This window comes from Martes martes, assembly GCF_963455335.1.
Source record: "Martes martes genome assembly, chromosome: 10".
NCBI lineage: Eukaryota > Metazoa > Chordata > Mammalia > Carnivora > Mustelidae > Martes > Martes martes.
This window is the reverse complement of record NC_137898.1, coordinates 60,072,840-60,087,273: the sequence shown is the minus strand read 5'-3', so window position 1 is coordinate 60,087,273 and position 14,434 is coordinate 60,072,840. Positions and strand designations below refer to the sequence as shown.

The following is a 14,434-nucleotide window of genomic DNA, read 5'->3' as shown; positions in this document are numbered from 1 at the left end:
ATTTATTAAGTGCTTTATCCTATGCTGGTTACTGAGAAAGCCAGTTAACTATTAACTTACATAGTCCTCCAGACGGGGTGAGGAAGGAACTGTTGACCATTTTTCAGAGGAAACTGGAGCACAAAGAGAAAGTACACGGCTATCTCATACAGCCTGTAAGGGGTAAGCCTTGGTTTCCCTTTAGGCAGCCTGGCTCCACAGCCTAAAAGGAAGACTTCAACAATGTGTAGAGTGTGACCAAGGGAGGGGCTAGGGCAGGAAACCAGCAGGGGTACTGAGTGATCTAGCTGACAGATGAGGCCTAAGCTACCTAAGCTATGGCAGGGACTGTGGGATGAGAAACGGGACGTAAAAAAGAGCATGGTAGCAGTTTGGTGGTAAGCTGAATACAGGTGTTGAGAGAGGGCGCCATCTAGAGAGCTCAGCCTGTCTGGTTTGGACAATGGAGAGATCGTACCTAACCACTTGCTGAACAAGGAAATACGGGAGGAAGAACGAGTTTTAAGGAGAAGGTGAGTTTAGTTTTGGGAATGGTCAATATGAGTAGCTTTTGGTCATCTGGGAGAGATAGGAGGCAGATGGACTTAAGCATCTAGAGCTCAGGAGATGATCTGGACTGTGGGCAAAGTTGAGGTGTTGGCAGATGTGAAGCTGTGAGTGTCGGACCTCACATAAACAGTGCATTGACTGTCCTGTTCTGGCCAAAGTCGACAGAGCACATCACTGGAAGAATGGGATGGGAATCCAGGTCTCCCTGGCCGCAGCGGAGGCTGGCTCTGCCCATTCCACTGGCCATTCTGGATGTGAGGAGCAGGCAAAGCACAAGATGCTGATGGGCTCGGGAAAGGGGTTTCTGGAGACCTAAGGTGACTAAATCCAAGAAACTGTCCCCTGTTCCCAGATCAGCAAAAATAAGGACAACTCCATGGAGAAAGACAAGATCGATAAAGGTTGGGAGATATTTATTCTCTTTAAACAAGGTCATAAATAACAAAGAAACAAAGTAGGTCCCAGACTCTGGACCGTGCAGCAGGACAGGGATAGGAAGTTGTTGGGTGGAAAGGTGGAGGGGGCTACGCATCACCTAAGACAGTCACAGAAAAGATGGGCTGCAGGAGGCTGCCCCTTCCTGCCCTTGGAAAAGGCGTGCCTGGGCAGCAGGGGGAGGCCGCAGGGCTGTGATGAGGCAGCTGGAAGAGGGCATAGATTGAGGATGCTGGGCTATACTGTTTCTCTGAAGAGTGACATGGAAACCACAAATGGTGAAGATAAGCTGTGGGTCTAGAAGAGGCAAGTGGGCACTCTGCACACCTCCAGGGACCAATTATGAAAATGGTTAAATTTGATTCTTAAAAACAACTCCACAGGCTTTAGCCTATGGCTTTGTGCAAGGGCTGTATTAAACCTGGGTTGCTCTGTGGCAGGTGAGGGCTCAAGAGGCCCCTGGAGCAGCCTGGCCTCAGCCCAGGGCAGGTGCCCAGACATGTGGGAGAGGGACAGTGGGCTCTCCCCGGGTGGGAGGCCATGTGCTTGGACTGACTAGACCTGATTTTCAGGCTGGTTTCTTGTGATGCTATCCACCACCCCTCCCTATTCCTAAGGATGGCATCCTGGCCTCTCTGGGTCTTCCAAGCCTGGAAGAGTAAGACTGGGATAAAAAGGTACCTGACTGGCATTTTATTTGAAAGGGGAAAATAAGGACCACCCTGTGCATGGTCCATCCCATGAGGTAGGGCAGGACCACGCCAAGAACAATCTCAAGGAATGGAGGTCCCTGAGCCTGGAGAGACATTTGGACCCAGGTGCACTGCCTAATACCAGGAATAGGGGCCCAGGGTGGCGGTTCTGATGGAGGCTTCGCCCTAGGCAAAGCAGGGAGAATAGGTAGGGGCTACCCTTGAACAGGGAAAGGGTGGGAGTTGGGGAGCCTTGGACTAAGGAGGTCGAGGTTGGTCAAAGGCCCTGGATAACAATGCTTTCGGCAGGAATACACAAAAGGGTTTGTATATCTGGGGAAGCCCGTCGATAGGGAGCCGGTGTCACATGGTCGGGCAGGATGGTGAGGAGGAGACAGCGGCATCACAGTGGCCTCTGGTGCGATGTATTTACAACAGAGCTCAATGTTGGGGAGGGACGGACAGCAGGTTACTAGCAGCCAGGAAACACACTGTGAAGAGTGGAAAGAGAAGGGAAAACACTGGTGACCATTACTAGCTTTCCCCTGCTCACCCCTTCTCCTCCAGGAAGCCCAGGACCCTCATGACCACCAAGGCCCTTGCAGATCTGTCCAACCTCCCCACAGCCCCATCCAGGTCTAGACACGGGCTCTGCTCTCTGTGAACTGGTGACGTGACCAAATGGTCCAGGGGCTTCAAACACTACTAACAACAAAAACTTCAGTGTTTGCTTTTGACTCCTGGGGTCTATCAACGATAAGTTGCTTGAGGGGTGGTTTGGCATGAGGGAATCACTTGTGTGGCTCACTGTACCAGGCTCCTGTCATCATTGCCAATGCCTATTCTGCCCTGTCACCCTCACCTCCCAGGTCCTGGCATTCAGAGTCCTCTAACGCAGGAGCAATTTCTTTTCTCCAACATTTCTTCTTCAAATTCCTGAGGGTAGGGAACCAGTTCCCCTGGACTTTCACCAAAATCAGACAGGAGACTTTCCACCTGGCAGGTTTATGACTCAGTAGGCTCATGGGCTCTCTGGGGGTTGGGCATACTGCGGCACAGACCAGAAGCTCCCTAAGATGGGGCCAGGACGGTGTGGTTTGGGTAATCTTGTCTCTCTTCCTCCTCCTCAACACAGAGTCTAACTGTGTCTCTCCCTACTCAGAAGAGCTTCCTAGGATGAGAGGTATCATTTTTTAAAAATGTATTTATTTATTTTAATAAGAGAGGTATCATTTTTCCTTCCAACTAGTGTTTCTCAACTGTGAGTGATTTTGTCTCCCTTGAAGCATTTGGTAACATCTAAAGACATTCTTGTCACAACTTGTGTGTGTGTATGTGGGAGTGCTACCAGTTTCTAGTGTGAATAGAGGCTAGGGATGCTGTCAAACACCCTACAATACACAGGACAAGCCCCCAAATGTCCACAGTGCTGAGGCTGAAAACCCTGATCTGGATCTCTACACAGTCTCCATGGCCTGCCCAGCCTTCCTCAGCAGCAGAGGAGGAGAAGGCAAACAGAACCCTCAGAGTCTAGAAAAAGACTGAGTCCCATCCTAGCCTCCTCAGAGAAGGAGGCACCTCAAGAGTAGGAGGACTTCTTTAAGAAGCGGGGTGGAGTGGGGACTAGGCACAATTTAGTCTCAGCTCAGCAACAACCCACTGGACCAAAGTACACAGAAACAAACGACCATGGGTTTATAGAAACACATGGGCTGGGCTCTGTGTTGAGGAAGAAGAAGAAAGGCACGGTGATCCAAACCAGGCAGGGGTAAGGGATAGATATTTACAATGCTGCAAATATCTTTTTGTTGGAGTTGTTCAGCACTGCTGGGCTCCTTAAACCTCTGTTACTTCCTTACCATTGGAATCCACCGATGGACTCTGCAAACCTGTGCCGGATCAGGAAAGTGGCAACAGCTTCGGCTACCTGGAAAAGGGAGAGATATTCCAGGCTATATGATGTTAGCAATGGGGATCAGCTTTGGAGGTCCTGTGGGCTTCTACTGGAAGGTTAGGCCCTATAGTGGACTCATGGATCTTATAGGTCTGAGAAGCTTGAAATCTAAAGGACCTGAGTCCTGGCAGGGCTAGAAGACTCCTCCCCACCATCCTTGCCAAATACAGCTCCAGAGAAGTCAAGAGGAATGCTGTGAAGGCTTATTTATCCCCTGACACTTACAAAGCATCTTATTCTATAGGAGTGCATATTAACTTCCAATTGTGACTGTAGTTTCAGGAGCAGTTTCTATCCCAATTTTTCCTTCTTCCACCTGGCTTTTGGGCTAAGGAGAGAGATAGAGCTTAAGATCTTAACCAGAGCACTCTGGGGTGAAACTACAGGATGCCAGTGGCTCCTCAGTCCATACACAGAAACCCAAGACCATAGCAGCTGCCAGGAAGAGGTCTGGGGAGATGGTGGAGTTATATCTGAATAGGTGCCACAGTAGCTGCTGTAGGCAACTCAGCCTGACTCAGAGGCTTGTACTATTTTCTGTGAGACAAAATGTGACTCTCACAGCTGTCCCTTTATAGTCACAGAGCACCAGACTCACCTTGTCTGGGGCATCCTCATGGACAGCGTGGCCACACTGGGGTAGGACCTGCATCTGGAACTTTCCTGGAAAGGAAACAAATCTAGGTGACCTCAGGGACTAAAACGGCCCTCTCCTTACCACCTCTGCGGTCTCACAGGCCACTTCAGGAGTCCAGTACCTTCCTATCTACTCCCCTCCTTAATAGTCTGGACCCTGTTACCAAGGTTTGAGGTGAATGGTAATATTTGCAGTTATAACCTTGGGCAAATGATTTTCCCTTCATTTTTAACTTTGGCAACTAGCACGCATTTACTTTGGGTCAGCCACAGGAAGGTTCCTGTTTTCAGGGGATTTATAGTCTAGTAGGGGAACACAAAAGACAACATTTTATTTTATTTATTTATTTTTTAAAAGATTTTATTTATTTATTTGACAGAGAGACATAGCAAGAGAGAGAACACAAGTGGGGGAGTGGAAGAGGGAGAAGCAGGCTTCCCACCAAGCAGGGAGCCTGATGCAGGGCTCGATCCCAGGACCCTGGGATCTTGACCTGAGCTGAAAGCAGACATTAACAACTGAGCCATCCAAACACCCCAAAAGACAACATTTTAATGTAGCATGTAGTTCTTATGATAAAACTGAGCACATGGAACTGGAAGAACATAGGAAAGAAGCCTTCGCAATCAAATAAAGATACAGGAAAGCTTCCCACACAGAAAAAAAAAAAAAAAGTCTACACAAAGGAAAGGAGGATAAAATGGTTTTTGTTCCTGGAAATAAAAAGTCTGGCACAGAACTCTTGAGAGTTAACAATGAGGCTGGAGAGGAAAGCAGGGACCATACCATCAAGGGTTTTGTAAGCTATGTTAAGGATTTTGAAATTTATTATTACAATAATAAGTTACCATTTAAGTGCTCAACCAAATGCCAGACAGTACTAACCACTTTCTCCCACTGCCTTGTAGAACACTGTAGGCTCACCATTAATGTGATAGCTATTGAGAGTAAACAGAGATGACAGATAAAGCAAGATCTCTAAGCAGCAGACTAAAGGAAATGGGACCCACAGCTTCCCCTAAGTAGAAAGCAGACTCTCAGAGCGCGAGAGGCTCCATTTACAAAACAAGGCAGCATGCTCTGGAAGTCCTTCCGGTCATCACATTCCAGGATTCCTAACCCAGTTATACAGTGCTTTAAAATTTTCTCAAAATACTCTTCTATCCATTTTTTAAGTTGATTCTCAAATCTACCCCATAAAACTAAACAGGATAAATACTGAAATTCTTTTCTGAGATGTTGAAATTAATACCATGGTTAGTGAAGTAATTTGCCAAAGGCTGCTTATTTATTTTTTTAAAGATTTTATTTATTTGTCTCAGAGAGGGAGAGAGCGAGTGAGCAAGCACACAAGCAGGCAGAGTGGCAGGCAGAGGCAGAGGGAGAAGCAGGCTCCCTGCCAAGCAAGGAGCCCAATGTGGGACTCGATTCCAGGACCCTGGGATCATGACCTGAGCTGAAAGCAGTGGCTTAACCCACGGAGCCACCCAGACATCCCCCTGCTTATTTAATTAGTAGAGGAACTACGACTATTCTATTCAGTGAGGCCTAGCTCATGCCCTTCCTCTTGCAGTAGTGTGCCCCGGGGGCTCCGGCCTATTCCATCCTAGTCCCCTCTCTGCTCCCTCTCTCTCTTTTTTAAAAAGATTTTATTTATTTGAGAGAGAGAGTGAGAGAGAGTATGAGAATGGAGAAGGTCAGAGGGAGAAGCAAACTCTTTGCAGAGCTGGGAGCCCGATGCGGGACTTGATCCCAGAACTCCAGGATCATGACCTGAGCCAAAGGCAGTGGCTTAACCAACTGAGCCACGCAGGTGCCCTCTCTTTTATCTCTTAATGTACTGCAGCTAACATGTTTGGATTGAAACACAGAGCAGCTTGTGCCCTGCTTGTTTTGTAAGCTTATATTTTATGCCTCCCCAGGAGAATGACACTTCTGTAAGAACTGAGCCTAATATCAACAGGGCCCAGCACAGGACTAGACACTGAGTAAGTGTTAGTAAATCTTAAATGGATAATTGAGTGAATGACCTGATAACACTTACAATTCCAACCACCCTGGGCTTGATGTCTAGGGATGAATTTTTTTTTCTCTTTGGAAGAGTGGGTATAAAGAATCAGAGAGAATGCACACACACTAATGACGTACCTTGTACACATAAAATAACGATTATGGGTAATCCTCACAATTATTCTATGAAGTGGGCATATTTCCAAACCCTTCCCTCTCATCTTACAGAACATTAGGTTCAGACAGCCTAAATTATTTATCCAGGTTGCATCATGAATGAGTGCTAGGTTTCTAGGAATCCATTAACTAACTCAGCAAGTTTAAACAGTGCTGGAAAGACTGTGGTTTGGAATCTATGCCAATTTGGCCATTTCCCTTTGTCTTATGGGGTGTCCCTCACTCCAGCCATTTACTTTCTATATTCATGGGATGCTCTGGAAGAGAAGGTAGTTTTGGCATAATCCTTACTGGGGAAATGGCAGGGCATCTAATGAGGAATCATGAGTACTTCCTGGATATAACGAAGCCATCATTTGTCAAACTCTTACTTCACATGCATTTTCGCATTTAAACACCATACAAATGTATTGAGATACAGCATTATTTCTATTTTACAGATGAAGAAACTTAGGATTAAAGAAGTTCACTCAGGCCACAACTCTAGTAACAGTGACTCAAAGCCAAGACTGTTTGATTCCAAGGCTGGTGACCAACAATGGTTTCAAATGCTATTCCAGTCCAGCTCAACTGCTTTCACATAGTCTCAGGAGCCATATCTATTCTGCCTGTCTAGCATCAAGCATAGGTCTTATATAGAAAAACTGCTTAGGAAAGGTTTGCTTGAATTGAATGTAAGGAAAGATGTCTAAACTCAGAATTACCAACATAAGTGCCATAAAACTCACACTGCCCCAGTTCATAATCTTCCTCCAGGCTTCAGATACTATGTAGTTGGAGGAATAGGGTAGGAGTGCCTGGGTCCAGAATGTAATAAATCATTCAGAAGCCTTTGAACAACTGTTGTTTAGAAGTATAGCCCCCCCCCTTTTCTGTGGGGAGCCTGAGGACAGCTAAAAGAACAGTTTGAGACCATAAACATCCAAGTAGAGATGTCCATTAGGTTTTATATATGGGCCAGGTCTGGAGCTCAGAAGAGACGTATAAGTTGGACCTAATTTAGCTTTGGGAGTTATAAGGGTGTAAATAAAAGCCATGAAATTGTCCAGAGAGAGTAAGCAGGGGAAAAAAAGGGAGGTCAAGAACAGAATCTGCTTAAGCCTGAAACTTTGACTTGGAGTTCGCACTTCTTCTTCCCATAACCTAAAAGATACCAATGCCTATTGATTTCACCTTTACCACACCTTTCATCCATACTAAAGCAGGAGCCTCCACAAAACTGGTCCCACAGCCTCCACTTCATCTGGACAACACACCTGGATCTGTGCACAATATGTTACTTTTCTACTCATTATAATTCACGATCCCTGAGAAGTTGCCATCAACTTTCTCATTTTATAGACTGAGAAAACTAAAGCTAAGGCAGGTCAAATAACTTGCCTGGGGTCATAAAATGGGTAGGAAAGAAGTACTACTCCCAACCTTAGAGTCTTTGCTTTTGCCACCTCACCATGCTGTCTTCTAAACACAGTTTACATCTTTTTGCATCCCAAGCATTCTGGACATTTCCCTTTCCTAAGAATTCCAACAATGATAAAAATACTGATCAGTATTCAGAATATCTCCTTCACAATATTATATATTTATAGGGTATTTTACGGTTTATAATGAACTCTGCCAAGACATTGCCTCATTTTAATCCTTACAACTCTGAGATGTAGATGGGAGCTAAGTCCCATTTTTAGATGGAAGAAAAAAACTGAAGCTCAGAAAATGGAAATATTTGGGTCAGGACTGGATATTGATGTCATCAAGTTTGGGGTTAACTCTAAAGCTCATGCTCTTTCCATTGCACTTCACCTCTCAGAACATTAATTTCCACATGACTCTGTCCTCAGAGAAGGACCTAGGAATGTAATTTCTTTTCTTTCTTTTTTTTTTTTTTTTAAGATTTACTTACTTACTTGAGAGACAGAGAGAGTGCGCATGTGCACACATAAGCATGAGTGGGAGGAAGAGCAGAGTGAGAGACAGAGAAGCCCAAGCTGATTCCCCACTGAGCATGGAGCCCAACACGAAGCTCAACCTCACGACCCTGAGATCACGAACTGAACCGAAATCACAAGTGGGACGCTTAATTGACTGAGCCACCCAGGCATCCCTGGACACAATTTCTTGATTACTTACCTTGCATTTGGCCAATAGTCAGATCCTTATCCAATCTATCAACACCTAGAACAAAATAGGAGAATCCAGAAGTAGTTTACTAGAAAAGGTTGTGTGAAACAGGTTTTGCTGTTCAAGTATGAAGTAAAAATTGTTACAAAGTTGTAAACATGATGACATTCTCAATTCACATTAATCCCAATCCTAACTCCTTGAGGGTACATACTCACCACATGAAACTTTCCAGAATGAGAGTCCCCTGCAATCTTTTTGATCATTTAAACTGATTTCCGAAAATAGGGTTTTACTTTTTTAAATTTCCATTATACTCAGAATATCTTTATGCCACTCTGGAGAACTTGCACTTAACCAGGGATTGAAGGCAGGCCAGAATTAAGTTACTCCAGATGGATGCTTGTGCTTAGTTAGGTTTAGGGATTTGGTGTGGAGAGGAGAGGAACACAAATGAGTGAGCATGGTACTTTATTTTGGAAGCTACTACCCATGTATGAGTAGTTTGGTTTTTTGTTTTTTGTTTTTCAGATTTTATTTATTTATTTGAGAGAGAGTGAGCAAGCGACCATAGGGGAGGGGGACGGGCAGAGGCAGAGGAAGCAGCAGACTCCCTATGGGGCTTAATCCCAGGACTCCCCGATATCATGATTGGAGCTGAAGGCAGACGCTTAACTGACTGAGCCACCCAGGCGCCCCATGTGGTGAGTAGTTTTAACAAGGACCTACTCAGAAGATGATATACCTACACTGCTATGGACTGAATTGTACCCTCCCCGTCATTCATATGTTGAAGGCCTATTCCACAGTGTGACCACATTTGCAGATATGGAAATAATTAAGATTAAATGGGGTCATATGTGTAGGGTCTTCATATGACAGGATTAGTGTCCTTTTAAGAATAAACACCAGAGAGTTTGCTTTCACTCTCTCTTCTGCCATGTAAGGACACAGTGAGAGGGCAGTTGTCTGCAAGCCAGTAAGAAAGCTCCCTCCAGAACTTGACTGTGCCGATACCCTGCTCTCAGACTTCCAGCCTCCAGAACTGTGAGAAAATGAATTTGTTGTTTAAGCACCCAATTTATAATATTTTGTTATGGCAGCCTGAACTAATACACACACGTACACACTTACCAGCCAAGAGCAGCAATTTAGGAATAGGACAACTAAGGAAGAGATTGGATAAGCCTCGGAACCAGCCATCCCAGTATTTTTCTGTTTTTGCCAGTTCAATTCTCCAAGTATATGGATGGTCTTTCTTGGTCTGGAGGAAAAGAGCAAGTTCTGAGTCTCTGAGGGCAACCCTTGGAGGAACAGGACAAAAACTAGGTCCCTAGGAAAAGGAAAGGGAAGGAAACTAGCACTTACTAAGGTGCTACTAGGTCCCAGACATTTTCATATTCACTTAATCATTAAAACAGCTTTGTGATATAGGTTATTGTTGTAATTTCCATGTTTAGATAACTATAAGTTTACTTTTTACTTCTATTAATTTCAGTGAACTTTTAAGACTTTCTTAAGATCACAAAGCTAGTAAATCGTAGAGTCAGTCAAGACTTAGTTTCTCTTATATCCATTTGACAAAAAGAATATATCCATCAAAAGGATAATTACAAAAAGCACAGTACAGTATGAAAAAAATACTTATGATATAATATTAAAAGAAAGAAGAAGAGTATAACACGCCGTCCAAATGAGGATTACTATTGGAAAAATGTGGTACACATAGGGAAAGAACTGGAAGGGAAAACTGAAAATATGTTGATTTGTTGGCAGAGCATTTTTTCTTATGTTTTGATTTGATAATGGTATGTTCCTACAATAGTAATCTGAAAAAGGAAATCTGGCACAAATATTACAAAATGTATCTGTTAAATCCTGATATATACTAGACAGGCACAGAGTATGTACTCATCAAATACAAGATGAACAAATAAATGATTCCCTATAGTTTTCTGCATCACTGAAAATTTTAAATATTATAACTGAAATAAATAATTGGGATCCTGCAGTAGCCACAATATGAAAATATGGAAGTGAACATGAGATAGCAACATATTGTGTTAGAGATCACTGGATGGATGTCCATACTAGCCCAAGTGATCTACAGATCCTTATCATAACAATCCTTATCATCCAAATGACATTCTTGCAAAGTAGAAAAATTCATCAAAAATTCATATAGAATCTCAAGGGACACCAAAGAGCAAAAACAATTTTTTAAAAGAATAAAATTGGAAGACACATGCTCTCTAATTTCAAAACATATTACAAAGCTACAGTAATCAAAACAGTATGGTACTGGTATAAAGACAGACAAAGAGACCAATGGAATACATGAGAGAACCCAGAAATAAACAACAAGGGTCCAAGATGACTCAATGGAGAAAGAACAGTCTTTTCAGCAAATGGTGTTGGAAAAGTTGGATATCCACATGCAAAGAAATGAAGCTGGACAATACACAAGTTTAACTCAAATGGGTTAAAGACCTAATTATATTAAGACCCAAAACTGTAAAACTTCTAGAAGAAAACAGAGGAAAGCATCATAGCTTTTCATGACATTGAATTTTTGGCTATGACGCCAAAAGCAAAGACAACACAAGCAAAAATAGATAAATGGACTACATCAAACAAAAACTTCTGTGCATCAAAGAACACAATCAACAGAGTGACAAGACATTGTACAGAATGGGAGAAAATATCTGCAAATCATATCTATGATAAGGGGTTAATATTCAGGATATATAAAGAATTCCTACTATTCAATAACAAAAAAATCAAAAAACCTGATTAAAAAATGGGCAATGGACATGAGGAGACATTTCTCCAAAGAGGATATACAAATGGCCAATAAGTACATGAAAAGATACTCAACAACACTAACCATTAGGGAAATGCAAATCAAAACCACAATGAGATATCATTTTATACCCATTAGGATGGCTATTTTCAAAAAAGACAAAATAACAAGCACTGGCAAAGATGTGGAGAAATAGGAACCCTTGGGGTGCTGTTGGTGGGATTACACAATGGTACAATCACTATGAAGACAGCATGGCAGTTACTCAAAAATTAAAAGTAAAACTATCATATGATCCAGCAATCTTACTTCTGGGTATACAGCTAGAAGTGAAAGCAGGGTCTTGAGGAGATATTTGCAGACCCATGTTCATGAGCAGCATTATTCACAACAGTCAAGAGAAGTAAGCAGTATCTATCAATGGATGAATGGATAAACAAAATGTGTTATATACATATTATTTAGCCTTAAAGAAGGAAATCCTGTCACATGCTACAACAGAGAGGAAACTTGAGACATTGTGTTAACTAAAATAAACCAGTCACAAAAAGACAAACACTGATTCTACTTCTATGAAGTATCTAATGTAGTAGAATTCATAGAAAGTAAAATGGTACGAATGGGAGGAAAGGGAAATTGTTTAATGAGTACAGAGTTTTAGATTGAAATGAAAAAGCTCTAGAGATGTTTTACCACAATACAAATGCTACTTAACTGTACACTTAAAAATGAGTAAGGTGGTAAATTTTGTTATGTGTTTTTTACCAAAATTAAAAAAAGAAAAGAAAGAAAAAGATCACTGGACAGATATTCAGGAAACTTGGGTCTTCCCAGTCTCACTAAACAATGCATGTGCAACACCATTAATAAGCCACTTCTAGTAGATTCCACTGTCAGAGACAGCAAGACCCTCCTCAATGTACACTGTACTTCATAAGCAAATGACTAATTTAAGGTAAGGGAACTTCCAAGGATAATAATATTACAAAAAGAAAATTTAAAAGAGGAGTTCAAGTCTTAAAAATGCAAAAACAAAGAAAAAAAAAACCTAGATAGAATTAGAGTTGCTCCTGTATTTAGGGTGATAATACTATATCCTTTCTCTGGAGAGCTGGATCATAAAGTTAATTTAGTTTAGATTCCTTCCTCTGACAAATGGTAATAAAACAGAACAATGTAAGAAACAAAACAGATGAATATGGGGGAAAAAAAGAGAGGCAAACCAGATATAGAGAACAAACTGAGGGTTGCTGGAGGGATGGGTCAAATGGATGAAAGATATTAAGGAGGACACCTGTGATGAGCATGGGCTATTGTATATAAGTAACAAGTCACTAAATTCTATCCCTGGAACTAATATTACACTGTATGTTCACTGAAATTTAGATAAAAACTTGAAAAAAGAAAACTAAAACAAGAACAACAACAACAGATCAATGTAATGAGATCTAACTGTTGGATAGGAGAAGCAGAAAGCTAGCTACCGATCATCCTGAGATGTTCATGTGGGTAGGATATGGTTCTCCACACAAGGGCATCAACCACAGGCTTTGCACTATTTCCCAACACCTCACTTGAAAAGCATTTAAAAAGGTAGGTTTCGTCCAGAGAGGGAGACAAACCTTAAGAAACTCTCGGTCTCAGGAAACAAACTGAGGGTTGCTGGAGTGGAGGGGATGGGAGGGATGGGGTGGCTGGGTGATGGACACTGGGGAGGGTATGTGCTATGGTGAGTGCTGTGAATTGGGTAAGACTGATGATTCACAGACCTGTACCCCTGAAAGAAATAATACATTATATGTTAATAAGAAAATGAAATAAGATAAAAAATAAAAAGACAGGTTTTTGTGTTAGTCAGACTTGATTTAATGCAAATCCCAGCTCCATCGTCAGCTAATAAACTGTGGGTCCCTTTGGAAAGTTACCTAACTTCTTCAAGCCTGTTTTCTTAGCTATAAGGAGCACAACATAAAATCTCAAAGGATTATTGTAAGGATGAACTAAAGATATTCACGTATGTAAAACAATAGGAACATGGTCTGGCACATAAAAGTAAAAACCAAAATAAAAATCTTTTTTTTTTTTTAAAAGATTTTATTTATTTGACAGAGAGAGACATTGAGAGAGGAATACAAGCAGAGAAGTAGGAGAGGGAGAAGCAGGCTTCCAGCTGAGCAGGGAGCCCGATGTGGGGCCCAATCCCAGGACCTTGGTATCATGACCTGAGCCGAAGGCATATGTTTAACAACTGAGCCACCCAGCTGCCTGCCAAAATCAAAATCTTAAGAATATAGGATTTCTGTAATCTTGAAAAAGAAGAGCAAAGCTGGAGGATTTACACTTCCTGATTTCAAAACTTGCTATGAAGCTACAATAATGTAGACAGTGGCACTTGCATAACGATAGACATATTTTGGCACAAAAGAATTGAAAGTCCACAGATAAACTCTGGCATTTATGGTCATTTGATTTCCAAAAAGGAATGCAAGATAATTAAATGGGAAAGTGGGGTCTTAGCAACAAATGGTCCTGGGACAGCTGGACATCCACATGCAAAAGAATGAAGTTACATCTCCTACCCTTGTACTATACACAAAAATTAACCCAAAATGGATCATAGACCTAAATATAAGAGCTAAAACTAGAAACTAAAACTAGAAACCTAAATATAAGAGCTGAAACTAGAAAATATTTGCAATGAGGGATTTGTATCTAGAATATACAAGAATTCTTATAATTCAGTAATAAAAAGACAAAACTCCCTCTTGAAAAATGGGCAAAGGATCTGAATATATATTTCTCCAGAGAAGAAATGGGTAAGAAGCCCATGAAAAGATGTTCATCATCAACAGTCATCAGGAAAATGTAAATCAAAACCACAATGAGACACCACTTCATACCCATTAGGATGGCTATAAGCAAAAAGAGAGACAATATTACAAATGCTGACAAAGTTGTAGAAAAATGGAACACTCAAGACACTGGTAGTGGGAATATAAAATGTTACAGTCACTTTGGAAAATAGTCTGGCTATTTCTCAAATGATTAAACACAGAAAT

General features: G+C 41.9%; 1 protein-coding gene across 1 annotated transcript in view; it reads right to left on the bottom strand.

Annotated features, from left to right (window-relative positions):
• Positions 1–946: 946 nt before the first annotated feature.
• Positions 947–14,434, bottom strand: part of PPME1 (protein phosphatase methylesterase 1) — a 65,236-nt gene continuing 51,748 nt past the window's right edge. The window contains exons 10-14 of the mRNA XM_080816051.1: positions 9,707–9,836; positions 8,582–8,626; positions 4,229–4,293; positions 3,536–3,603; positions 947–2,167 (exon numbers count right to left, since the gene is read on the bottom strand). Coding sequence (XP_080672177.1) covers positions 2,149–2,167; positions 3,536–3,603; positions 4,229–4,293; positions 8,582–8,626; positions 9,707–9,836 — 327 coding nt within the window. The 3' untranslated portion in view covers positions 947–2,148. The remainder of the gene's footprint in view (positions 2,168–3,535; positions 3,604–4,228; positions 4,294–8,581; positions 8,627–9,706; positions 9,837–14,434) is intronic.